The sequence below is a fragment of the Alligator mississippiensis genome, chromosome 7, assembly GCF_030867095.1.
Source record: "Alligator mississippiensis isolate rAllMis1 chromosome 7, rAllMis1, whole genome shotgun sequence".
Taxonomy (NCBI): Eukaryota; Metazoa; Chordata; order Crocodylia; family Alligatoridae; genus Alligator; species Alligator mississippiensis.
In genome coordinates, this window is record NC_081830.1 from 65,885,394 (window position 1) to 65,912,705 (window position 27,312).

Consider the following 27,312-nt stretch of genomic DNA (forward strand, 5'->3'; position numbering starts at 1 on the left):
CATACAGAGATATGCTCCACACAACGCCTGAATTATTCAAAGCCTTTTCTTTTCAGCAGTTTCAAAGTTCACCTGTTCCATATTTGAGAAAATGAAAATGTAAACACACAACGTTTCAGGCAGATGACTGATCTAGATAATGCAGCTGGGGAAGGTATCTTAAAGCGGGAGAAGTACTTTTCACTTAACCAGCTTGTTTTCCTACTTACTAGGAACCCCGTAAAAAAAAAAAAATTATTGCAGTGGGCCATGTTTTCATGGCCCAGATTCCAAAAAGTATAACAACATACTGTGAAGCCTGCCTCCAAGTTTTATGCTGAATCTAAAACCTCCTGTTCAGCATTTGATACACAGTACAAGCATATCAACTGACAGTCTGCAGGTGTCTATAAAGGATTGGAAACACATATTTGGAAATAAAAATCAGACCTTCTCTGCAGTCAGGGTTGGTGTCTCTGTATGTGGTAATCTCAGAAATGGCTCTATGATCCTGTAAAGATGTATGGTCTGAAGAAGTGTGGTAGGGGACAGCGAAACCAAGGTATTAACTTAATAACAAAAGACAACTCCTATAAACTTAAACAACCTGGCTCTAAATTACTATAGAAATTTATGTTAATAACATTCAAAGTTAACTTGCTATCAGGAAAAAGACCTGCAACTCAGCATGTTTGGAGATAAATGTTTTTGTGGCTGTCTCTTGGTATGTGGGGGGACATCTGTGAATGATGTGTGATGCAATGGGGGAACTGAGTGATCACAGACATCAAGGGTTTTAGAGAAATATGCATGTCGCAGTCCCTCCCTACAGTTCTGCCCTAAGGTTCATTTAGTGGTACCCTGCTACACATCACCCCCGAAAGAGTATCTGCCCCTGGCTTAACTTTTTAGGGGACATCTATTTTTGACTACTTACATTTTTTCCACATGACTCAATAGCAGACTCTCTGACAGCTCAGTTGTATCACCATGTTCTGCAAATCTTAGCCCTTTCTTTTTACTACAAGTGGGTAGCGCCTAAAGGTCACTTTTTCTTCATATGTTCTAGGGAATGTTTCTCCATTTTCAGCAAAGCAACAAAAGAAAAAAGGTAACTAGGTCTCTCCTCTCCTAGCTTGTTCTGCAGCATGCACATGAAAGCAAAGGGTCTATAAATATGTATAGGAGGCAGGAGGGAAGCCTACTACGTGTGCGGGTCCTGAGAACACAAACAGGATACACACTGGTAGATCCAAACCCACCATGGAAAGAGTGTTGATGGGAAGGAGTGATTTCAAGGCATCCATGACTAAAAGGGTCTTATGGAAGTCTTTTGGCCCTGGCTATATCACAGTACCTACATATCTTACGCACCTCCTAGTCTGGGGCAAAAGCCCCAGAAAAGATATAATGCTGATTCTAGCAGCGAGCTTTTCTGCTGAAAGATTCAGCAATATCTTCAGTTAGGATGGTAATCTACCACAGTGCAATTGTTCTTCGCTCATATGTATCTCTGATTCAACACACTTAGGTCTATAGAGCCCCAGTTGTGTGTATTTGGGGTTCAGGTGTTGAAACTCAAATGACCCAGTCTGTAATTCAGCTAGAATGACTTTATTAAATCCAAAGGCCAAAAACAACTGTACAGTTACTTTAAACAAATGCTTGAAAATACACAGAATACTAACTATACATTGGGTAGCAATGTTATAATACAGTTATTAGCGACTATACTCACACCACACAGTAATTACATTTACGAGCATTTGATCTGGGCTTACACCTGGGCTGGTGAGGACAATGCTAGCTGTCCCATGCTGGATGGCTCCAGCAGATCAGCTCACACTAGTAAATTCCTAGCAAACCTCAAAAGAACCCCTCTCTTGCTCCATTTTATCCCCTAAATTTCTTATAACAACACCACCTTTGAAGTTCTAGAAACTGGTCAGAACCACCCAGAGCTTCACACAGACTTGTCATTTCTAGTATACAAAACCTTTTTAAAATTTTTTGTCTATTCCTGGTAGGCTTCTGTGGACCTCCTGGACCCAATCTCCTTGACACCTCCTTGGCCTACCAATCTCTTTCCTGCTGTTCAGCTACCTCTCCTCTGACATTAGTACATCTGTGGTTCATCGCACTTCATCCTGCCAACATTAACATTTTGACTATAAGCGTGTTTGCCCCGGGGTCTTTCCAAGCATGGATTTCTTAAATTGTCCTGTTTGCACCCAATATAATAAAACATCTAATCCACCTTTTGCATTATTCTACTGCATTTCCTAACTCATACAAGAGGTTAAAAGGGAAAAGAGAACATGCATCATATGCAATTGCATGCAGTCACATCCATTGCTTCCCCTTCTTTCCAAGGTAATATCTTGGTAATATCTTTCCAAGTTGTACTCATTTTTTATTCCCCACACAATATTGAATGAGTGGAACATTGGTCCTAAGGGTGATAAAATCAGCCTTACTGCATCACACTGTCTCTGCAAATTACAGGCATCATAGTCAGCATCCAGATGCAAAGGCAAGTTCTGCTTTTATCATTAGGAAGCTTGTTGGAGCTTGACCACTTACTTGTTTTTGAAAATGTGAACATTTAAGGGTAAAGCAAAGAAGCTTCCCCTCAGACTTCACTGTAAAAAGGAAGTGCATCTACTGACTGTTCCATTACTTGGATGGCCACACAGTAAATTACTGCACACACTCCAATGCAGTTTACCATTTGAAAGAATTAATTAAAGTTCACTTTCTCTCACTAAAGACTGAAACATATATTTAGAAATGAGATCATATATTTGTGGCGCTCATGGTTTGTGTGTGTGTGTGTGTGGCGTAGCTTCAAAAATTGCTCTGTGATCTTACGGCGTGCTATGGTGTATCTCCTGAAATTATATGTCTGTGCACAGGAAGAGTTGTTTTGAGTTACATTCTTTCCTCATTTACATCCCTGCGGTCCCCCTGAATTTGGTGGGAGTGATGCATGCTTGTGTGTGGAGACGAACCCCATGTCATATTTATTTGCATCTCACAAGCTGTTCCAAGTTCTATTATTTTAGAACTAGATATATTTCAATCACTATTTTAGAAGCGTGGTTATTTAAAAAAAATAAATTGACTGTGTCATTAGGTCTGTCTGAACTGAGGATGTGGCGTTGCCTTCCACATTGCCACTGCCTGCTGGGTGGACATTAGCTTCTATTTTATTACTTTCCTTTTGATAATTCACTTTATCTGATGGTGTTAATTACCCCAGGTAAAGGGAATCGTGGTGTTCTCCAGTCATTTGAAATCGATGGACACGTAGCCAGGCGGTCTGCTGAAACTCACTTATCAAATGGGTCTGTGACTCACCATAGAAACATTGCAACCAATGGCACCAGCAGGCTGAACCGCCCTGTCATACTCCGACCCACACACAAAGTACAGAAACAATGATGAGCACGTAGAAACGGCTGATGTGGAAGAGCAAAATTAAAAGCACATTCTTTATGGAGCCATACGTAAAATATCCCAGTTGTGACCACTTTTTAAAAAATGCAGGGAAAAAGGCCAGGTTAACTCTGTACCAGAGTAACAGAACTGAAATTGCCTTTCATTTTCCAAGCACTTTACAGACATTAAGTCGGTAAGGGCTGAGGCCCCGTCCTTAGCGAGGGGCAGGCAGGTAACTGCCCCCACCTCACCTCACCCCACCCCGTGGGCTTCGGCGGGCCCTGGGCAGGCACCTGGCACCCGGTCACGACCCTTGCGGGATCAGCTCCCGGCGCCTTTCAAGTACGTGGGAATCCTCCCGTGGACTCAACCGGGGCCAGCGGTGTTCGTCACGGCGCTGCGCCCTCCCCCCTGCCCACGGCACCGCGGCGGCAGCAGGCCCGGGCCCCCGGGAGACCTGCCCCCGCTCGGCATGTGGGCGCACGCACGCACGCACGCACGCATGCACACGCACGCACACAGACAGACACACACGTGCACACACGCACGCACGCACACGTACCCATGCACACACGCACACGTCTCACGAGCGGGGTCCCGGGCCCCGGCTCGCCCCGTCCCGCCCACGGCAGCGGGGGCCGGGCGGGGAGCCGAGGGCGCCGCAGCGGGCTGCCCGTGCCCGGGCGGGGTAGCCGGGGGACGCGCTGCGCCGGGGCCGGGGGCCCCAGCTGTGCCGGCCCGACGGGGACAGGACGGGCCGGGGCTGGGCGGGCCGGGGGCGTTCCCGGGGCTCGGCGCCGCCACTCGGCTGCAGCCGCCCGCTGGCTCCGCCCGCCGCCCGCGCCGGAGCAGCGCCTCCAGGAAGCGAGGTTTAAAAGCAGCAGCCGGGCTGCGCCGGGCCAGAGGCAGCGGACCCCGGGGCAGGCGGGTGGGCTGGCGATGCACGGAGCAGGATCCCGCCTTGGCTGCCCGCGCGTCTAGCGCGGGGCTGCCCCCAGGTAACGCCGCCCCCCGCGCGGGGCTCCTAGTCCCGGCCGCGCGGGACCGAGCGCGGCTGCCCCGGGGGCAGAGCAGCGCCCCTCAGCCGGACCCTGGCGCGGCCGCGGGGGCTCTGCCCGCTTCGACGGGACCCCCGGAGCCTGCGCCCGCCCGCCCGCCCGCCGGGCAGAGGAGCCGCCGCGGGACGGGGACGGGGACGGGGACGGGGACTCGGGCTCCCACGGCTGCCCCGCGTGCGGGCAGCGCCGCCGGGCGGGGCCGTGTCACGCAGAGGTGACCCAGCACCGCAGGCGCCTGAGTCAGGGCGGGCCGGGGGGAGGAAACGGGGCGCGGATGAAGGCTGCGGTGGGAATGTGACATTGCAGGCGTGCGGCCGGCTCCGTGCGGGGCTCCGGGGCGGAGAGGCCGGAGCTGCGGCGCTGCCCCTGCTCGGCGGGGCTGGCCGGAGGCGCAGCCGGCGGGCGGGCGGCGCTGGTGCAGGGTCCGGCCCCTCCCGCTCCCGCTCCTCGGGGACTGTGTGCGTGCCTGGGAGCCTCTCCGAGACCCTGCGTGTGAGGGAGGCAAGCTGTGTGTTTGGGATTAATTAGTCGGAGTTAGCTTCATGCTGGATGTGCCTGGGGGCTACCCACAGACACTGGAGGAGGAGGAGTGGTTTGCTGTTGCCTGCTTGAAATCCTCTCCAGGGGTGATCCTGTTCGTGTTAGTCTCTAATTGCTCATGGCTTAACTGTCTTGTTTTCCCGTCTGTCCTAGGTTTGTTGTTGTGCGCCCCTGGGACTTTTGAAAGTGGTTCGGAGAGAGCAGTGTTTGCCTGATGGACACCACGCCGGAGCCAGCTTGTGTTGTTCAGCAGGCCCCCTGCCCAGCAATGAAGGGCCCTCCTTCAGAAGACTTCCCTCCCCAAATAAGGCTCTCTGAGAAGATCCCTCCAGTTAAACCTTGCTTTAAGAAGAAGCAGCAAGCACAGAAGAGGCTGGACACGCAAACTTTAATGGCTTTGAGGCCAATCTTTGCCAGCGTGCTGGGAGCTGGGACCTTGGATGGGGTTTTTGTGCCCAGAGGCCAGGGTGGAAGTCATAGTAATTTATGTGAAACTGTGGGGAAAAAAGCTTTGGGACTTAATGCCTCCTGCTCCCAGCCAGACAGCAATGTGGCAGTGCTGATGCCAGCAGTTCCTCATGTGCAGAGACAGATGCCGGAGGCTCATCCGCCTTCTGGGCACTCTGAGCAGGAGGCTCAGGCTGGGGATCAGAGCTTCCCTTCAGAAACCACTCCTGGAACTGCTGCCGAATCCACTAATGAATCATTCCAGGATCACCCCTTGCTCACAGCCTCAAGTGATGCTGCAGCCTGCCCGGTGTTCCTAGACAAGATGCTAGAAGGCTACCCATCTGGTTTATTCCAGGAGAACAACTGCCTCATGCAGTACAGTTTGAACCCAGATGATAAATTCAGTGCTGGGATATTCCAGGACAAAAGTGAGGAGGCATCTCTCGATCTTGTATTTGAGCTCTTGAACCAGCTGCAATACCATACCCATCAGGAGGATGAGATAGAAATCTGTGTGGATTTTCTGCAAGGCACTTGTGTTTATGGCAGTGACTGTCCCAAACATCACACAGTGTTGCCCTACCACTGGCAGGTCAGGAGGACTGCTACACAGACTTGGCAGAGTGTGACCAATGACTCCCAGGAGCACCTGGAAAGACTCTACTGCAACCCAGACAATGACAGGATCAAAGTGAAGTACGGGTAGGTAATTCCATTTATTCATTCATAGAGCTATGGGCATTTAAATAGCAGTTAAAGGAAACTTGAACCAAATGCTGCGTTCTGTACATTTGGGGAAAAACTTTGGTTTAAATTTTCTAAAACATGCCAGCATTTTCTGAAGCCCTCAGTAATATAGTTTGTAGTCTACACTTTGTTTGGCCATTTTCAAATTGATATCCTTTCATTAGTGTTCCATGTTGTGTTTTAAAGAACCAACACTATTCTGATCTTTGACATATATCATCAGTGCTGTCTGAATGATATGTAACAGTAAGTGAGAACAGCTTATTTGAGGGGTCAGGAGGGAATGCTGCTTCCCCCCCCCCCCCCCCCCCATATCCATGAGTTTACCTATAATCCCACACTCAGTCCCTGGGACTTGATCATCTGAAAGTTCTCCCAAGTCTGACAATCTTGATCATCTTGACAAAAACACCCAGCAGACACGAGTAGGAATATTTCATACGCTTTCTGAGGTCCATGGTCCAATAAGGTCAATAGGAGCACCCACTGAAACAAATGGCAAGACTCTTGTTTTAGTTGGTTAGTGCTGACTAAGCACATTTTTCTTGTTTGTTTATTTGCAGACTCAGACTGAAACTCATGGGTTTACTTCTGGAAGGCTTTCTTCTTGATAGAGGAACTACATTTTTTAATAGTGAATGTCAATCTTTATTTTACAGACCTGATGAGGAAATAAACATTGAGGCATATTCTTCACTACTTGCTCTTCAGCCTTTCTCTTACAACCTGTTTATGATCAGAACTAGTCACTTCACCCAGATGCATTCCAAGTGCATTTTTCATTATTTCCTTCTAGGCACCTATTAAAATTAAATGATTGCCACATTGCTTGGTGAAGACTATGCAGAATATTTTGGTAGTTTGAAATGTGAGAGGTGTTATTCATTCAAACCTTCTCAACTGCTCTCTGTCAGCTTTGGTAGTTTCACTTCAGAATAACTTCCTACATGTCAAAAGCCCTAGTTCCCTGTGTGCACTCTTTTCTGCGAATAGCAGATAAGAGAATAAAGATGTTCCAGGTTCAGTTCTCACTTTAGGCTTGATTCTGTTCCCATAGGAGTCGAAGGAGAAGCTCCCTTTGACTTCTATACTGTAGGATCAGACTTTGAAGATGGTCTTGTTGTGGTGAGGTGTGGAAATGATCTATTATATCAAGTCCTTGCCCGTGTAAAAGCAAGAGACACCTCTCCATCATAATACCATGAGTATATGATTATACTTCATGAATCTTTCTACTGGATTATAGGACTGAGGCTGTAAATACAGCATCCTTCTTTTGAGGTAGGAGGCAAATGGAGAACTTGAAGCTCCATGTGTTAGGAGACCCACTAGAGGAAGTCTGTTTCATATTGCAGTTTTTCAGATCTTTTCTTATTGCTCTCAGGTGGGATGTGTGGGGCTCTTATGCCCTGCCACATTCCATGAGATTCCTCTCGTTCTAGTGAGTGAACATCTTGTAGAGCAAACTTTTTTTTTTTATCTTTGTCTTTTGCATCCCAGTCTGTGGGTTGCTTTTTCCAACCCTGAAGATCAGTGTCCCCTTTTTCCTTAATGTTTCAGGTCCAGAAACACTTCACTTGCATTCACAAAACTGTCTACATTTTAGGCATCCAGTGCTCACTTGAAGTCCAGTGGAGTATTTCCTTGACTTTGTGTATTGGATTAGTTAGGCTCTAAAATGCTAAGCACTGTGCCAGCCATGTTTTACCCTCCTGTTGAGAATACCCTTGAAGTTAATGACCGAGCCTAGGTGGTTCATACCCTATATTTAAAATGGAACTCTCTCTCTCTCTAATCTTGCTTTCATCTTTTAGGAAATAATTTAGATCCCTTATTGAATTAAGCAGAACAAAAGCCTGTAATTGGCAGATAGGTGGAGTTCACTGTCTTAATTTTAAACTGTTACGACTCTCATTCCTTTTTTAGATGACTTAGTTTTCAGTTTCCAAGAGGCTTTGAAAACTGAAACTAAAGTAGCAAAAATATACATAGAAATAAAGGAAAGCCAATCTAAGTAGTTAAAATTACTTTTTTATGTTTTTGTCATACAGACTCTCAAAAGTCTTTGAGTTGGCTGTTTTAAATCAAGGTGTTGGGCAATTAATTATATATTAAAAAAAATAAAAACTCTTCATAATTACTTTAATCCTCCCACCTCCTGATTTGTAAAACTGGCAGAATAGTTTTACACTTATGATGCAGATTTCCAGTCTGGTGAGTATTTTGACTTCTAGGTACATCAAGTTTCTGTCAGAACTGGTCAGGAAGAAACTTATCAGGATTATTGTCAAACACGTAGTGTTCTGTTACCATGAGTAAAACAAGACGGACAGTATGATCCTGGGAAAACCAGGAATGGTGGATCAGGACTATACTGGATGTTCTGTTGCCAGTGAGAAACTGTGTTCCTGAAGTACGAAGACAGATTTCTGAAAACACACAATTGGGTCAGTTTTGAACCAATCTACTAGAGTGCTTATTCTTATCCAAAAGCAAAAAGTGATGGGGTAGTATACTGTGGCTATAAAGGAGTTGAAGCAACAGTCCTTTCTAATTGTTAGACTTCCTCACCAAGCTCCTAGTCTTGTGGTCCTTACTCATCTCATTCTTCCAATTGCCTTTAGTGAGGATCTTGGCCTCAGCCAATTCTTTGCGGCCATGGCCCAAAGCAAGATGCAATTTGCAAGTGTCAGTTTCCTTTCTATTAAAAGATTGATGCTATAATATTGTGGAATTAAGATTGAGGAAATTCTGTCCCTTGTGAGGTCCTTCTTGGAGGATGAGTATCAGCAGGAACCTAGAGACAGAACTTATTCAAGGCCAAAAGTTGTGCTTTCAAGCAGCAATTTCTGATATCCCGCAAACGATGTTCAAATTTTCATATTGCAGGGAGGAGAAACAAAAGATGTAAGGGTCTCTTCAGGTAGGAGGAAGCTCTCTAACAAGCAGTATCTTCTCATGTCAGGGGGGGAAAAAAAACCCCTGACCCTTAGAGTATGGATTCTTTAGGGTCTGTCTGAGTTTTCATGGAGTTTACTTGTGGTCACCGCACCTTGGCTTTCCTTGTCTTCCAAGGTGATGTTGTGTTTCCTGGCAACAAGATGCAGATAGTGGCATGTTGAACCTTGCTGAGAGGCTAGCAAACAAGCTAGAGCAGCTCATGGTTCACATGGTTACCACATTATTTGACTAAAGCTGTTAATCTCTTGTGGTCATACTAGCTTTATGGGCCTATCTATGCAGATTGCATACAAGGAAATGTCTGTTCAGCAGTTTGCATGTCCAAGAAAGGCCAAGCAGAAGCCAGCCTCACTAGTAACCAGTGAGTGGTAGTTGTTTGTTCCCCTGGTTTTGAAAACCATTTATAGCATAAAAACTCATTACACTGTATCCATATCATCTTCATTGGGCAGAGATTTAAGAGAGTCCACAGTCAGGGGCCAATGGTTCAGTTAGGAAAAAGATCTGCATTAAATGCAGAGAGTTATTGGTAGAAATCTCTCTTCTCATCAGTATTGTCTGTTGTGTTATCCAACAACCAAATGCATATTTATTTTACCCAAGGGAATATGATCTTAAAATGGGAAATATGAGTCTTGCTTAATTAGCTCATTGTAACGAGGATACCGCTAACAATTGGTTACTGCTCTTTGGGTTCCAACTGAAACATCATGAAGGAAGCTGTCTCTTCTTTTTGCTCTCTTAAATTTGGGGAGGGGGGGGGCAGAAATTGTGGCTGCCTGGCTTCACACATGCACACTATTCCAAAAGTAGTGGAGGATATGGATGTCAGCAGGTAGAAAAACACACAAGCACTCAGTTTTCCTTCTACATGTTAGGAAAGGCCCTGGAGGATGTCCAGACTTGGGCTCTGTATTGAGAGAACAATGCCAAGTACCGTTTTTGAGCGTGAGAGTGCCCAGACTGTGATATTTTAAGATACCCTTCAGTAAGGGAAAATATTTGGCAGCAGAGTTAAGCCAGGTTTACTTTTCTTTATTTTCCGCCCCCCCACCCCCCATGCTGTTCAAATCATGCATGTGTTTGCTGCAGAAAATAAGGAAAGTTCAAAGGCACTGTGCTAATCAGCTTTTCAAAACTAAACTTATCGTTACTTATGGCATTAGAGTCTGCCTAAAACAGCCAAGTAATGTTCAGTCAACCACAGCCTTCACTTGCGTGACCATTCCAACCCCTCCTTGTGTGCCGGGGGATTTCCAGCCCTCCGTTCCATTGCACTCTTCTCTCCATGTTGTCTCATTCCAAGTCATTCTGACACGGTAGCTATTCGGTCCTTTCCATTTGTTAATGTGACAATACTCCAGAGAAGCACTGTATAGAAATACTCTGAACATTTGTGGGGGGGAGGGAAATGTACCTTAGCAGATGCTCCTAATAGTGTTTATCGCCTTCTAATATTGGAGTGTTTTCCAATAATTCTAAAGCTACTTGTAGCCAAGTAGAAGCCTTTTTATTTATTCAGGGTCCTCTGGCTGAAGTCTGTTTACTCAAATAATTAGTTATCTTTCTGATCTGCACAGCTGTTGGAATGTATTTGATTACTCCTTATGTGTTATCAATAATACCAGAGAGTGGAGAACAGCTGAAATTTACTGTGCCTTGTGACTTTGTGGTAGTTCTTGAATATACACAGCTGAATGGATTTGAATTAATTTTTAAAAATCCTTTGCTAGGAGAAAAGCAAAACAGACTAAGGAAGAAGTGTGAAGTGATTAAAAAGAAGGAAAAAATGTCCCTTGTGCTTTTATAATAATGCATTCCAATGAATTCTTATTTGCCCCTCTTTCACAATTTACATATGAAACAAAACTAATTGGCTTCTATCTATACAGCTCTAGAGAAGTTACAAGGCCTATGTAGGACTGTCAAAGGAATCAGCAGCAATCTCATTTATTTCCTTTCTCGTTTTGCATCAATAAGCAAATTACAGTTTTGGAAGCAGCTGTCACCTGGCTTCAGGTTTAGGTCAGTCTGTTCCTTGTGTACTTATGCTAATAAAATAGTCCTGTCTAAAAGCAAAGATTTATAATTGTTAAATCAGATTGCACAGAATAATTGCTTTAGAGGCAGCAGTCCATAATTTCATGCATTTGTCACCCAGCTCTCTTCATTAGGAATGAAGAGGAATAATGAATTGATTTTTAAAAAGTTTGTTTAGTTAGGGCCTCCATCCTAAATTCCTTCCTTGTTCATAGTGTCAAAGCACTGACATATTGGGTGCAGGTGACTAGCCAGGGGGTCCTTTCCAGTCCTGTGTTCCTAAATTCCTTTCTTTAATAGAGCAACCTTACTGAAATCCAGGGGAGGATGGTCTGAGCATCTGATTCTCTTACAAGCTAAATGTTCTCTGATATTTCAGTGTCAGTTTTTGGTGTGTGCAACTGAAGATCATTCTAGAACAGGTTTCCAAATTCAGTAGCCACTTTGGAAATATAAAATTTGAATAACTGAACTTCTAAAATTTAAAGTGTTAATGTACTTGGAGCAGTTCTGCTACTGGCCATAAATCTAGGTACTCTTCAGTATCTGTGAAATCTTGGGATCTGATAATGCCTTAAATGCCTCGCTTCATAGTTTCATAGTAGTTTGGGGTCAGAAGAGACCTGAACTGATCATCTAGTCTGACCACCCCCGCCACTGGCAGGAGCACACACTGGGATCACACAACCCAGACAGGTGTTCGTCCAACTTCCTTTTGAACTTACCCAAGGTAGGAACAAGGACTGCTTCCCTAGGAAGTTGGTTCCAGATCCTAGCCACCCTAACAGTGAAACAGTGTCTCCTAATCTCTAACCTGAACCTGTTCTCCAGCAGCTTCTGGCCATTGTTCCTCATCACCCCAGGTGGTGCTGTGGGGAATAGGGCCCTTCCTATTTGCTGCTGATCTTGCCTAACAAGTTTGTAGGCAGCCACCAAATCCCCCCTCAGCCTCCGCTTGCTGAGGCTGAACAGGTTCAGGTCCCTCAGCTTCTCCTCATAGGGCCTGCCCTGTTGCCCTCCAACCAAGCAGGTGGCCCTCCTCTGAACCCTCTCAGGGCAAGCCACATACTTCTTAAAGTGCGATGCAAAGGACTGGACACAGTACTCCAGTTGTGGCCTGACCAATATCGCGTAGAGGGGGAGTATCACCTCTCTGGACCGGCTTGAGGTGCATCTTTGGATGCACAACAAGGTGCGATTGGCTTTGCTGGCTCCAGTCTGGCACTGGCGGCTCATGTTCATCTTGGAGTCAGTAATGACTCCAAGATCCCTTTCCACCTCTGTGCTCACAAGGGGGGAGCTCCCCAGCTTATGTATGCACTTGTGGAGAAGGAATCCACAGCAGCACCCTGCATTTATCTACACTGAACCTCATCCTATTGCCATCCGCCCACTTCTGTAGTCTGTCTAAATGTAATTGCAGCCTCTCTCTCCCTTTGAGCATGCCTAACTCTCCCCACATCTTGGTGTCATCGGCAAACTTGGACAACATGTTTTCCACCCCCTTGTCCAAGTTGCTGATAAAGATGTTGAACAGTGTAGGCCCCAGGACCGAGCCCTGGGGGGCCCCACTATTCACATTTCAGCAGGTTGAGTACAACCCATCCACCACTACTCTCTGGGTGCACCCATCAGCCAATTTTTGACCCATCCAACTGTGTAGGCATCAATGCCACAGTCTCTCAATTTATTAATGAGAATGGGGTGAGAGACCATGTCAAAGGCCTTCTTAAAGTCCAGAAAGACTACGTCCACAACAAGACCATCATCCAGGGATTTAGTTACCTGATCATAAAAGGCCATCAGGTTGGTCTGGCAGGACCTGCCTTTGATGAACCCATGTTGATTTCCCCTGGGCATGATCTCCCCTGCTGGCCCCTCACAGATATGATCCTTGATAATTATTTCAAGGATTTTCCCCAAGACCAATGTGAGGCTTATGGGCCTATAGTTTCCTGGGTCCTCCTTTCTCCCTTTCTTATAAATGGGGACCACATTAGCTAGTTTCCAATCTCTGGGCACCTGGCCTGTGGACCACGATCGCTCATACAGCCGGGCCAAGGGCACAGCAATGACCCCTGCCAGCTCTCTCAACAGCCGTGGATGGAGGGCATCAGGGCCCGCAGATTTAAAAACATCCAGCCCTTCCAGAAGATCCCTAACTACATCTGTGCAGACCCGAAGCCTGGCAGTGCTATCCCCAAGATTGCCCCTACTTGTGGTGAGAGAGCTATCCTGGTCCCTGTCCAAGAAGACGGAGGCAAAGAAGTCGTTAAAAAATTCGGCTTTCTCCTCTGGCGTAGCCACAAGATTACCATTTGAGTTTAACAGGAGCCCTACGTTACCCAGTGCCCTCTTCTTACTCCCAACGTATTTGAAGGAGGACTTTTTGTTGTCTTTAATCCTGGTCGCTAGCCTGAGCTCCACCCCCGCCTTGGCCTTCCTAAAAGCCCTCCTACACTCACGGGCCAAAGAGGAGTATTCCTCCTTGGTGATGGCCCCTCCCTTCCACCGGGTATACGCCTCCTTTTTGGCCCTCAGGCATTCTCGAATGCCTTTGCTGAGCCATGAGGGTTTCGGAGCACTTCTACCCCCCTTCTTTCTCTCAGGGACTCTCACTCTCTGAGCCTGGAGGATCATCCCCTTAAGGTACGACCATCCCTCATGGACTCCCATCTCCTCTACCTTTAGGGCCCTCAGTGCCTCCCCCACTAATCTCCTAAATTCATTGAAGTTGGCCCTTCTGAAGTCAGGGGCTTTAGTCTTGGTAGAAGCCCTCAACACCCTGCGCTGGATGGTGAATTCCAGCAGGCAATGATCACTGTCACCCAAGTGGTCAAGGACCTGCAGTCCCCTCACCAGGTTGTCCCGAGTGGCCAAGACCAGGTCCAGCAAGGCATCTCCCCTAGTGGGGCTGTGCACCTCCTGGATCAGGTGGAGGTCCTGTATTTCAACTAAGAACCTACGTGAATGGTCAGACCTGACTGACTGCTCCTCCCAGCAGATGTCTAGGTAGTTTAGGTCCCCCATGACAATGACATCCCTAGAGCTAACGGCCTCCATAAGCTGTACTGAGAAATCCTGGTCCAGCTTAACCCCTTGGCAGGGTGGTCTGTAGTAGACACCCACCATAAGATCCCTTTAGCCTTGCCCCCCTTGAAGTTTGACCCACAGTGCCTCTGCCTGACCTTCCTCTGCCCCTTGATTGAGGAGGTAGACTCCCACATTCCTAAATCACTTAAGCTCCTAAATCGCATAGTGTTTATGAAAGTTTTACCCAGTATAACTTAACACCCCCCCCCCCCCCCCCCGCAAAGTATTGGTTTTGAATAAGCCTTTGGCCTGGGGAGACCAACATTTCCATTCCCAGAGATGCTTCCTCACATTACCCCTTCATCTTTGGAAAGATCATATGTTGTAGAGCTAGTCAACAGCGGGTGTCTATATACACAGGATCTGGGGTGGCACTTCAGTTAGTGGCACCAAGAACCATTCTAATTAAAGCGCCTGCAATGTCATGTCTATTTAGCATCCCTGCACTTCAAAATGGTGGTGGGGCGCTTGAACTAAACCTTGTTTGACAGAGGCTGCTAGAGTGTATTAATTAACATGCTCTAGCAGACTATAAATTAAGTCTGCTCCAATACATGCTAATAGGTATGCATTGCATGTATAGGTGCCTAAAATTTTGGTGAACAGTTTCCCATTGGAAAATGCAGTTTCATCAAACTTGTTTGACTTTGGTCATAGAAAAAAAAATAGTCAAATTTTAAATTATGCTGAACTTGAGGTTCTTTGATTTTTAATGTGAAAATTCTACTATGTAATATTGTAATCTGAATACTATGACCTAAGTTGAAACAAATGGGAAGGTTGAAATTTAAACATTTGTACTTTTACTGAAGTGTGATTATCTTATTTTTGTTAGTTTTTGTGGGGCTTTTTTACTTCTTTATTTTATTTTAGTATTATCACACTGTTTCACTTCAGTAAGGTAAAACACATTTTGTTTCTGCTTTCTCATATCAATTCATCTTGTTTACACTTTTATAATAACATTTGAATATTTTACTTAATCTTCTATGCCACCCTCCCCAAAGTGACTCAGGGTGGGTTTTAATAAATTTTATAAAAGCATAATGAAACCTGGTCAACTAATAAATAAAATTACTTCCCAAAGAGTACTTCAGAATTTAACCTTTGCTGCTAAAAATCTGCTGAAATAAGGTCTTGCAATGCTTCCAGATGTCCAGGCTGAGTTTCTGATGAGTCTCAAAGGGGAAGGAATTCCAAAACTGAGGAGTGACTACTGGGGAACAACTGCCACTTGTTTAAGCTAAGTTCATTTGGCAAAACAGATGGATAGTACTTGCAGACGGTTGTTCTTAACTGACCTTAAAGATCGTGGTGGAGCATAAGGAAGAAGGTGACCTCTAGGGAAGGAAATGAATTGTATTACAGTGGTTTTGTATTATCAGAACAATTTTGATTCAATCAAATAAGACGTGTTGATAATCCCAAAGCAGAACTCCTCTTCAAATAATTTTAGTTTTGTTTTGGCGGGGGGGGGGATCCATCCCCTCTCTCCAAAATATGCCCTCCTGGGCCATGCAACCATCTCTGTTGATGAGGGGAGAACAGTCATATAAGTCCTTCCTTCCCTCCCTCCCTCCCCACATCTCTTTAGTTCTTGGACTTCTTTTGGTGAGACTGCCAGCCTGCTTATCAGTTGATGGTTTCTTAATATTGATACCTCTTTAAATTTGCAGCCAGGAAGCTGCAATATCTCAAACAAATAAATAATACTTAATATGCCCTGCTTCCCGCCCCCCCCAGAAAGGCCCAGTGCTGATAGTGCCAACATCATTTTATACTGGGCACCAACCAGGTGTCATACTTTAATAACCTGATTCTATTCTCGTGGGCCAGGTTTGAACTGGTAACCTTGAAGTGAATTGCCAATCATTAAATACAGCACTGTGCTTCCTGAGCCCTTGTATTTTCACTAGTTTCCTAACACACAAATGGAAAAATGTAATAAATTATAGGCTTTTGGCTGCTGTAGTTTTTTCTGTGCCTTTTACGATAAACATTTTGCTACCCAAATAAATATTACAGATGTACAGTTTGATATTTATTTATTCCTTCGCTTGTTGGTGCATCCCTTTTTACGATAGTTTTTTGTTAAAGTCCACAGTGAAAACTATATGACCATCACCCTATACAGCTATAACATCTAAATCATCTCGGGTCCACTGGGTTAGTTATGCATAATGTGGGGAGATCAAATGAAAGAACATTGGTGTGTATATATAATGGTTTGGAAACTACACCTAACATCCACTGACCCTGTTATTAATGCTGTTTGTTCATTAGTCTTCCCTGTTTATAAACTGACTGACATTTATTTAGCAGGTTGTACTTGGAATTTCTTTGGTACAAACAAGGCTGTTTTTGAGTTTTATGATTAATCAAATTTGCAGAAGATAATTTGAACAGTCAAAAGCAATCTGACCCACTCCTGGGAAGTATAAAAAGGCAGCATACTAAACTGAATAGTACTTTTAAGGATAGCACGTGCAGTAGACCTAAATTCAGTCCTTGTATACAAAGAACCATTCTTACCAGAGTCCAATTGTACCAATCTTCCTGCGGGCAAAACCTAGCTAATGCTATATAAGTTGGTGTGTGAGAGAGTTAGATTTGCTATATTTTCAAATGAACAGGTTATAGTTCTAAGACTGTTAAAAACTTGTGATTTGATTTTGGTTCAACCTTGCTTATTTTGTCAATGTATATAGCTACTGTCAGTATGGCATAGGCAAAAGGGGAGTTAACTACAGGTTCTGTTTACCTGTTTCCTAACAGCAAATAAGCATGAACTTGTCTCCTTGATGATGATGTTTAACTGCTATATTTTGTTTATTTCCTGGGAACCACCCACTTGACCATTGCAAATGAATGGAAACATAGTCGTTGCAAGAAGATCAAACTTAAGTGCAAAGATGATAGGAACAAGGTGCCCTTTCATTCTGCAGAAACCATTGAGTAGAAAGTCTTCTGATGAATGTGCTTTTATACTTTTTTTTTTTTTTTTTTTAATTCAGCTCTCTGAGTGTACTTTTTAAGGGCTAGATTGTGTTCGGCTACATTGGTACAACTTTCTTGATGTCGGTAGGATTTCTCCAATTTAGCAGAACCAAGCCTCCAGCTTCAAACTCTCAAAAAAATGTGTGCAGATGCAACATCCCGACCTTGAATGTGAAAGTTCTTGCAGGTGCACTTAGCGCAGCCTGTGCATACCCATGAGACTTTTGTGGGCTCGTGTATTATTGCAGCTGCACTGGCTGCAGGGACTTTGAAAAGCTAGCCCACTTCCGTGCTGATCAGTGACAACCAAAGGATGTTCCTACAGGGCCCTTCATGTAACCACTATTCATTTTAAATTCTTTTGATTAAGATAAAGGGCTGAAATTCTTTGGTGTATTCTGGCTGCTTCATGCCTTTCTTGTGGTACCTATGAACCCAGCCTACCCTGCCAATTAAGCTGGCTTTATGGCTGCTTTTTGTATTACTGCGATCATGCAAAACAAACTGAATGTTCCAGTAACTCTAGCCTATAAACTCTGCAGGTCATATCTTCCTTTGGTGTGAATCAGTGTACCTTTGCCCGTTTTATTGGAGTTACACCAGTACACACCAGCTAAGGATTTCTGTATATATGTTCTAATGCAAATAAAAGGACAGGTGGGAATTACATGCCAAACTATGGCATATCCAGTAATGATGGTAAAATTTGCATAAATGTGACATCATCATTATACTAGAGATATTGGGTCACTGATTCTTGTTTCAGTTGCACTGGTATAAATTTGATATTTACAACAATGTAGCTGAAGTTGGAGCCTGCCTCTCTGTGCAGGTGGCAACAGTTGGCCTTTCTTTACTCCCCGTTTGTACACAAAAGTCTGCTTTTTCAGCTGACATTTCTGTAAATCTTGGGGAAGTAATAAAGCTGATTTACTGGCAGAGAATAAATATTCACCTCCTCAAGTAAATTTGTTTTTCATAACATGTATTTCCCTTTCTGAATTCTCCTTGCAGTTTAGTGTCTTCCCAGCTTTTACAGTCACAGCTGAAAGAAGAAGCTGTATGTTGTGGGGAGAGGACGTATTTAACAAAATACCCATCAACTAATTTTGTGCTCTGCCAGTCCCTTTTTTCATATTTCTGTTTAAGCACATTTAAAGAGAAGCTCAGAAGTAAACATCGTATTTGTCATTCTCAGTTTTAGTCTTGCCCCAATGCTAGATATTGCTGTTTAGGGTGGTGTTCCTGTTCTGCTTTTTGTCTTCCTGAGTGAGCACCCAAAACTCAATCACATGTTTTATTGCTGCACTGTTCAAAACCATGAGAACACTACCTTTCTCTGAGACTCATTGCAATTAATTGGCTTTATTTCACAACCTTTTTTTTACCTGATGGCAACATTTTTGCAATGACTTTCATTTGGGGGGTGAGCAAATATCTTTTGAGGAAAGGAATATCTCTATGTGAGCAGAGGACTTGAGTCAGGACTGTTAAACTCTGTTCTTGGCGCTGATATTGAATCTCTGTAGCAACTCCATTGAGTTTTGGTTGAATGGCTCTGATTTGCACCAGTTTGAATTCGGCCCTGTCTTTTTTTTTAATTAATTACTTCAGTGTGAGGTCCAGATGCAGTCCTCTTAATGTCAATGGGAAAACTTTCTCCCAGTATTATCTGATTTTCCTCTAACATGCACAGGGCCTGATTCAAAGCCCTTTGAATAGACTAGAGAGGTTCCTATAGAACTCAGTTGGCTTTGGAGCACGGTTTTGATATTCCAAGTTACTGGTACTCTCTTAGACTGACCTCATTCGAGGAGAAATTTGGCCTTAACATTGGAGTTTAAGTGGCTTTTAAGTCTTGAGCTGTCCCTCTGCACTGAGCTGCATTTCAGTGTATGACTTCATACATCTATTAGCTTTGAATAAGGCAAAATAGGACTAACTGTGGACAATGGTGGGCTACCCAGAAAGTATGAATACCCAGCCAGTATTCTCATGACTTAGATTGGCTGAGCTCAGTTTAACCAACCCTGCAGATGTACACCAAAGAAGAATTTGTACTTGCTTGAACACCCAGTTGTCTAAAAGCTATTCAAGGTAACTATTCACTTGCTGTTTCGGGGAAGAGTGTGTTTTAGTCACTGAGATGAAATTAAGTTGCCTACTTTTAAGGTAGTGTTCTTAGTTTACAATCTTGCCTTATCACAGCTGTTCATTCTGATGGGAACTCAATTTTATTTCCTGTTCAGACCTCTGTTAATTGATTGCATCTTTTTCTGAACTCTGTGCACAAAGTTTCATGACATATAATTGAACTTCAGAGTAGTCTGTAAAATCCACACTTATTTTCAGAGTCCAAAAAAAAAATTTTCCTTCTAATTTTGTGCTCTTACATAGTGTATACAGTTGTATTATCTTGATAAAAGGATTGTGTACAGAAGACGAGCCGCTTGCTAAAACTCAAAAGGCAAATAAGAAGAAGAAATGGATTGAATCCATCCTACCTTTCCACTGTTTACCAGCTCCATTCATTTTTCCCCTCCCCTTCCCATTTCATCCAGGTATAGAGCACACACCAACTGCAAATGCTTCCTCAAATTGATGAAGGGTGTTAGTGGCCAAAAGCTTGCAAAGAAGAACTTTTTCCAACTATTTGAGTTAATCTAATAAAAGATATCGGATTTATCTAAAGAACCTTGTCTGTCTATGTCCTTAGATCTACACAGCTACAACCTATTCTCCTATCCCAAAATGAACTTGGCCCATTATTTTAGCAGGTTATCATCCTTAAATTGTGACCTTTGTTTTTAGTAGGTGCACAAGGTGTTCTACTAGTTGGCTTTGTTGCAACTTTGCATTCTTTATAGTTTGGCCAAATTCTTTTCTCTAGTGCATTGGTGCAACTTTATGGAAGTCAGTGTTATTTTAGAGTGTGTAACACATATTTTCAGATAAGAGTAAAAGGTCCTTCATGAGGATACAGAAATGCTTATTCTTTTATTACAAATAGGCAGCCCAGTTTTACAAAGGAGGATGATCAAGATGGCAGTCAAAGAAAAGGACAGTTTGGTCAGAGACCTCTGTTGCTAGCTCTGCCAATGATTTGCCAAGTGACTTTGGACAAGTCATTCAAGCTTTTCCATGCTTCAGTTTGGAAAATGTAAAATGGGGATGATGATATCTGCCCATCTCATGAGATTGTACCTCAGAACACTCACCAGGCACTGGTGCAGTCTTTTAAGATTCCCAGGAGGAAGGTACTATAGGAGTAAAAAAGTATTTTACCACTTGTTATACCAGTACTTCTTAACTAGGGTGCTGCAGCATCCTGGGGTGCCTTCAGTCCTTTCAAGGGTGTTGTGGAGTTCTACAGTATTAGCACTGTTAGGTGTGCAAACAAGATAAACTAAGAGATTTCAAATATGAATTCATAGTGTTAAAAACATTCTCACCTGTTTGTGGTTTAGAGTTCTTTGCCACAAAAGAATTGCTCTCTTATTTTTCTGTACTCAAAAAAACAAGTGAAAACTAAAAACTGGTGTTTTCCGAGTGGTGTCTTGCACCTAAAAAGGTTGAGAACCAGTAGTTACATGTTGTCTAGGGACTCATTCCTGCTCCACCGTGCAAGCTGTCCCCCATACAGGCAACAGTCATAGTTCCTGACCCAACACAATGTTTGAATGGGCTTCCTGTCTTCCTAAACTAGTCTGCACCATTGCCTTCCTTGCAGTTCCCACAGATTAAATGTTGAACAACATTGACTGGGGTAATCCTGTTGACCCTAGTGCCAGAGGATGCACCTTGACATAATATCCCTATGAATGGTGTCAAAGCATGAAGAACATTATTCTATGGAGTTTCTTTTGGGGATAGTTCAGGGAGTGGCTTGAAGAACCCACATCCTGCTTGTTCTACTAGACTCCACTGTTCTAGTCCACACACCAGGGCTGCCAATTTCTAAGCTCCTAGGGGCCACACCAGTAGGGGCTGCATCAGGAAAATCATGGGTTACCTGGCCATGCAGACACTCCCACCTGCTGTTTCATGCGTCTATACTCAATTCTTCCCTCCCCTACACTGTCACACTATATGGGCATATTCCCTGCCTCCCCCCACATACTTCCTGCTGAAATATGTCATGGGCACCCCAAGACCCCCTGCTGCATTATATGGCCTCATGGGCATCCCCAGTACTGCCCTGTGCAGGTGTGATTTCCCTCCCCCCTCCAGCCCCAAACAACTGCTGCCTTCCCCATATACATCACAGGCTCACCCTCAGCTCCCCATACTGCTCCTCATTAATCTGCCCCCGGGGGAGAGCGGGGGATGGGTGAAAGCCCAGTGGTTGCAACCTGGCCTCTTGTGGGCTGTACGTGACCCGTAGGATGCCAGTTAGACAGCCTTGCTATGCAAGGTTATATACCTGCTATACAAGTGACCTTACCACGGTAATCTTTTAGCACACTTACCTGCTGAGTACTGTTCCACATACAGTGCTGCATTCTTGGCCATGTGCAGCAGGCTGTGGCTGGACTCTGTGTGTGTGTGTGTGTGTGCGCGCGCGCGTGTGTGTGTGTGTGTGTGGCCCCTCCCTCAGACAGACTTTACAGACAACTACTTACCTTTCAGAGTAAACACTGTTGTCAGTCCAAGGCATCTTTGCTAGCCAAAGTTACAAGGATGCTAAACATAGATAGGGCTATAGTTGGAACCAATTACCAACTCAGCTACAAATAAACTCTCCACAGTTACAGAAGTATGGGAAAGATTTATTGTAATTCAGTCTATTGGAACAGTATAGCACAATGTTGTAGTTACTATGGAAAAGAATAAATTGACCTTTTCCTATAGCTGAAGTTGGCTGAAAAGCTATTAGAAAAACAGTTGGAAGAAGACAGTTTTTTGCCTAGTTAAATAATCTGTGCAGCCAAAGTGTAGATTTTTTATATGCAGCCATTTTGCCAGGTATTGGAAGGGTAACCCTATAAGTCTATAGGTTGCTAAGCAAGACACTACTAAAATAGGCACACAGTGCAGTATATTCACCTAAGATAATAGCTTCATGAAATCCCATCAGATAGTACTACTTTGGTTCTAATTATCTTGTTGCATAGTTGAATGTGTGTGTCAGGTTCTGTATTTTAGCAGGTTTAGGAACATCAGTCATGTAGCAGAAGTGAGCCATGTTTCCAGTGCCTGTGAAACTTATTTATTTAAGCAGTATTCAGCATTTATGGTTTTGGTCTTCCTTGAACTTTAATCACTTGTTTAATGCTTTAAATAGGCTCCCAGTGCAAGTAGGTGGCCTTGAAAGCACATTTTGGGTGAAAAAGATGGTTATTTCTGTTTTCAGATTGTCCTGTGCTCCTTACAATACTTGCATTGGCATAAACCTAGTGCAAACATGGTTCTACTATACTTGGCAGTTGTTCATAATTATATTAATATCAAGTTTGGTAGGAAAATTTGTCATCCAGCACTTTTTTATCAAAAATATTAAATTATAAATATATTTGTATTAATAACTTGCTACATCATTTTTATTGCAATAGTTTTTGAATTTCATTGCATTTTGTTGGAAGGTTGAATCTTGTTGGGGGGTGAAGGGAAAGCTGTGAAATGTTTGGGGGTTTTTTCCTAGGGTTTTTTTGTTTTCTGGGATTTTTTGCTTTGGGAATAGAACACAATCAGAAAGCATGCTTAGATTATACTTTTGGGAACAGGAATCATATTTGTGTTCTATATCTGTACAACTCCTAGTACAGTAGACCCCCAAGTGCCAAAAAAATACAAATAACAGTACTGTATTTTTCTTACCTATAAAACTGGCTGGTGGAAACTGGAGTGCACATTGTAAGCAAGGAAGTACGGTAAAATCAGGTTCTGCCAGTGGTGCTCAAAGGACCTGCTGGCTGGATCTCGCCTGTAGGGCTCCTCACAGATCCAGGAATTTGACAGCAATGGGACTGGTGGTAACATTTAATTGCCATGGCTCTGGCAGTCAATTAATGCTGCCACCATTCCCCACCACCAAATTTCCAGACCTGTGGGGGCGGCCCCTTCTGCACCCCGGCCAGATGATATGGCTCCGCTCACCGGATTGGGCTGGCGTACAGGTCCAGACTCATCACACAGCCCCAGACCTGGCCCATGAGGCCAGACCCATCACATGAGGAGTGGGCTTGGCTCCCTAGCTGCTGCTACTCATTTACTACATGGAAGACTTTTTTTCTTCATTCTGCCTTTTAAAAACCAGGTGCATATTGTATATAGAGGTGTGCTGTGCATGAAGAAACACAGTATTAAATGACTTTTTTGCATTAAAAAATAAAATGAAGCGAAGTAGTTCTTCTATGACTTCACCATGATCTACATTTAAAATTTATGTTGGTATGAACAAACAACAGCCCCTACAACAGAGTCCAACTGGTTTCATGTGGAATTTCACAAAGGAAATCACATTTATACTCCTGCCTACAACACATCAGATAATAATATAGCTCAGTTTTTCAACAGAGATGACTTCCTCATGATTTCACACATTGTTTTCAAATAAAGTAGTTTGAAGCCTGTTGTTGTGGAACACAATGACTGCCTACCAGGAAGGTGGGGGTTTTTTGAGGGTTTTTTTGTCCCCACTCCAGGAAATGTATTCTTCAGACCAACATTCAGTTTCAGCACATTCATACCGGTAATTTCTTTGGATGAATGTTGTGGTTTTTTTGTTTGTTTGTTTTTATCAATGGGTTTATTTTTATCACTTCCACTTGATCTTGGTTTTGTATACACTGTTGTTATCTATCTGAAATATAGAATATTACTGTTAACAAATGTTGGCTTCAGGGACACGTTTTATGAATGAGTGTGGGTGTTTTGTGCATTGATAAAACATGCGGTGGAATGCAAGATTCAATTAACTTATAAACATTCTTTTGCATGGGATGAATTATTAATGATAAAACACACAAGATATTAGAATAGGCCTCCTACTCAGGATTTAGCTATTTGTCATACGCAGATTCTAACTGTAATGATTTCACGTGCCATTAATACACGCAGAGAACACATTGTTAATCTTTCTAAAGATTCTGTGCATTACAATGTCTTCTCAACAGAATTTGCATCTGAATCTGTATGCTAACATATGGCACCATTTAGAGATCAATATTTGTTGACTTGGCAAAACCTGATTTGCGTAGCAATAGATGAATTTGAAAAAGGAGGAGGTGGTCTTATGAGTTACTCTTACTGCAAACAATTATTCCTATTGTACACAATGAGACTGAAAGCTCTTAGTGAGAAATCGCGTGTCTCTGAAAGGGAATAGGTCCAGTCCATCCTAGATGTGCCTCCATGTTGATATCAGTGGACCTACAAAACCAATGTGTCCCAGTGTATTTAGGAGCAAGTAGTTTGAGAGGTACTTCATAATATATCCACTTATTTTCCTCTTTTCTATTTTTGAAGCTTTTGGATAAATAGAGAGCTAAACTAAAGCAGTATCACCAGTCTGTAATCCAAATACCATTGGACCAATTACCTAGAGTAGAAACTCCTGGGAACAGGACCAGTTATCCCTTCTTGTATGTCTTTGAAGATGTCTAGCACTTCATGAGACCAAATACAAATAAAGAATAACAGCAGGTACAGAGGCGTGCCAAGCATCTGCACATCTCCCTGGGCATTCACAGTACATTGCGGGTGATTTGTAGTGCTTGGGATTTGACCTTTTTATTGTGATATTTTGATAGAACACCAATAGAATGTGAAAGCATACAGAACAAGGGTGTGGATAAGCTGCAGTCTTTCCTGCCTTTCTCAAGCAAATCACTAATTACAGAGTTTCAGTTATCCATATTTAAATCCATCACTTGTGTAAAATATAATATAAACATTTTTATGGTTTCAGCATGCAAAGGTAGTTAAAACAATCTGTCTATTCAGATGTTTCAGCCAGCAAAAATATGGTTCACTAAATGCAAAGAAGGAATATTTCATTTTGTGTTAAATGCCATGTTTATGATTTTCAGAAGATTATTTTATTCTGAGTTAATAGCTGCCAATAACAACTATCAAATTGCAGTAAGGTATAAAAGTGGTAAAGGTAGAAATCTAAAAATGGAACAGCATTATCTGAGGAATATGCTAATCCTAAAGAAATGTGATTCTTATAAGAGTTGTGTTAAATCGCATAAGCACTAGCTGTCTGAGCTCAGAGGAATTGGTCATTATTTTAAACTGGCAGATGCACATATGCCTGCTGCATGCTTTTACGCCTACAAAGCTGCCACATTGCACTCTGTTCTGTGAACCTGCAGAATCATTTGTTCCTTTGAATCTCTGCTTTTAAGATCCAATTTGCTAATAAACCAATGACCTTTGAAGTGTTTCTCAGCTGGTTGGCTAATGATAAGCTGAGTTTTAACAGAGATGTTTTTCTATATAGGTTTCTTTTTGGCTAATGACATGGATGCTTATGGCAAATTTGTTTTATGGCAGTTTAAAGACAACTATTCCTGTTCCTGAAGAACAGCAAGCAAGTGCCTACATGCATAAATGCTATTTACTAATATGGGTCACATATCACACATCCCTTCTGAGATTACTATGAGAATATATAAATTATCAAGGAAGAATATTGTATTACTAAACTCACATGTATCTCCAAATGTATATTTCACTTTGCAGAATGTAGATAAGACACTTTCCCTGTTCCAAGGAGCTTAACATCCCAGGTCTAGATTGTGATACTGTTACTCCCAGGAGCAAGCTGCTAGTCAACATGATTAAGGGTCCAATAGTCTAGCCCACACCTCCATGTGGAGCTATGCCCATCTGTAACATAACTGTGTTATGTAAATAAATTTGTAATACATTTATCAAAGATCTGGAGGATTTTAATGTGTTTAAAGGTTATCATCAAGGAGAGATGTACTTTGGAATTTCATAAACCACTTATTAACACTCATCTCCAATCTTTCTAGTCTATGATCCTCACTTAAGAAATCTCCTATAAATTCTGTCTGTGCTAAGTTAGAAATATTGGTTGAGAATTGCTTGTACACAGCCTCAACTGAAGGTGGGATCTGAGCACTTTCAACAAATAGCCTGGAACTTTGAAGAATTGCATGTAGGTCCAAACACCTGCAGACTACCAAGAAGTTCAGATCCAGATCAGTCAAAATTTGAGGTTTGGGACCATCTGTACTGTTCCCATGAAACTGGTCTCAAATAACATGGCTGACTATTGTAGATGGCATTGGCCAAGGACTGCTAAGTTAGCACATGGTTTTCAAAATGCTTTTTGTTTTCAATGTGGCTCATTTCTCTCAACACTTGCTCATCAAACCAGTATGAGAAGCCACTTTTGCTGAACACAGTTTCTCCATAATGGAATGTTACTTTTTTTCCTTGAGGTAAAAAAGGTATCAAACTCTCAATCTGTAGTACCAGTTTGCTCTCGTATCCTTCTAAAAGCACTAAATCATTTTTCTATGAAGTTGCATGTTAGTGTTGATTTTGTAGCAGCAGTACAGCTAGCAGAACAAAAGCAAATATTTTTCTGCATAAGCTTCATAATAGTGAAATCAGTTTTCCTTTTCATATTATGCCAGTCCTTTTCTGCTGCACTTGTGATGAAAGATAATTGAACTCTCCGGTGGATTAGCAGCAGATGCTCCTCATCTGGAGACATTTACATTCCTTTTTTCCCCTGAAGCACTAACTTTCACAAGAATAACCTTTTGAATAGTATTTGGCTGCTTCATCAAATATGGTTGTGTGATGTGTTTGCTCAGATAGGATACTCCAAATATCAAGAATGCGTATATTTATCATTCTGTAACTCATCTATGGTGAGCAAATATCTCTGGAGTAAGAAGCCTTTTTTCTTCCTGTGCTTAGACCATATTTCTTCACCATTGTCCTAAGAAATATATTCAGTTTTAGATTGCCACTAGCCCTTTCATGTGCATACAAGTTCTGGGGAGAAGGCAAGGAGCATTCC

General features: G+C 43.0%; 1 protein-coding gene across 1 annotated transcript in view; it reads left to right on the forward strand.

The window, feature by feature from the left end:
- The first annotated feature begins 4,245 nt into the window (after nucleotides 1-4,245).
- The window catches only part of TIPARP (TCDD inducible poly(ADP-ribose) polymerase), a 35,432-nt gene continuing 12,365 nt past the window's right edge, over nucleotides 4,246-27,312 (forward strand). Inside the window, exons 1-2 of the mRNA XM_006258729.4 lie at nucleotides 4,246-4,418; nucleotides 5,172-6,170. Of these exons, the coding sequence (XP_006258791.2) occupies nucleotides 5,233-6,170 (938 nt within the window). The 5' untranslated portion in view covers nucleotides 4,246-4,418; nucleotides 5,172-5,232. The remainder of the gene's footprint in view (nucleotides 4,419-5,171; nucleotides 6,171-27,312) is intronic.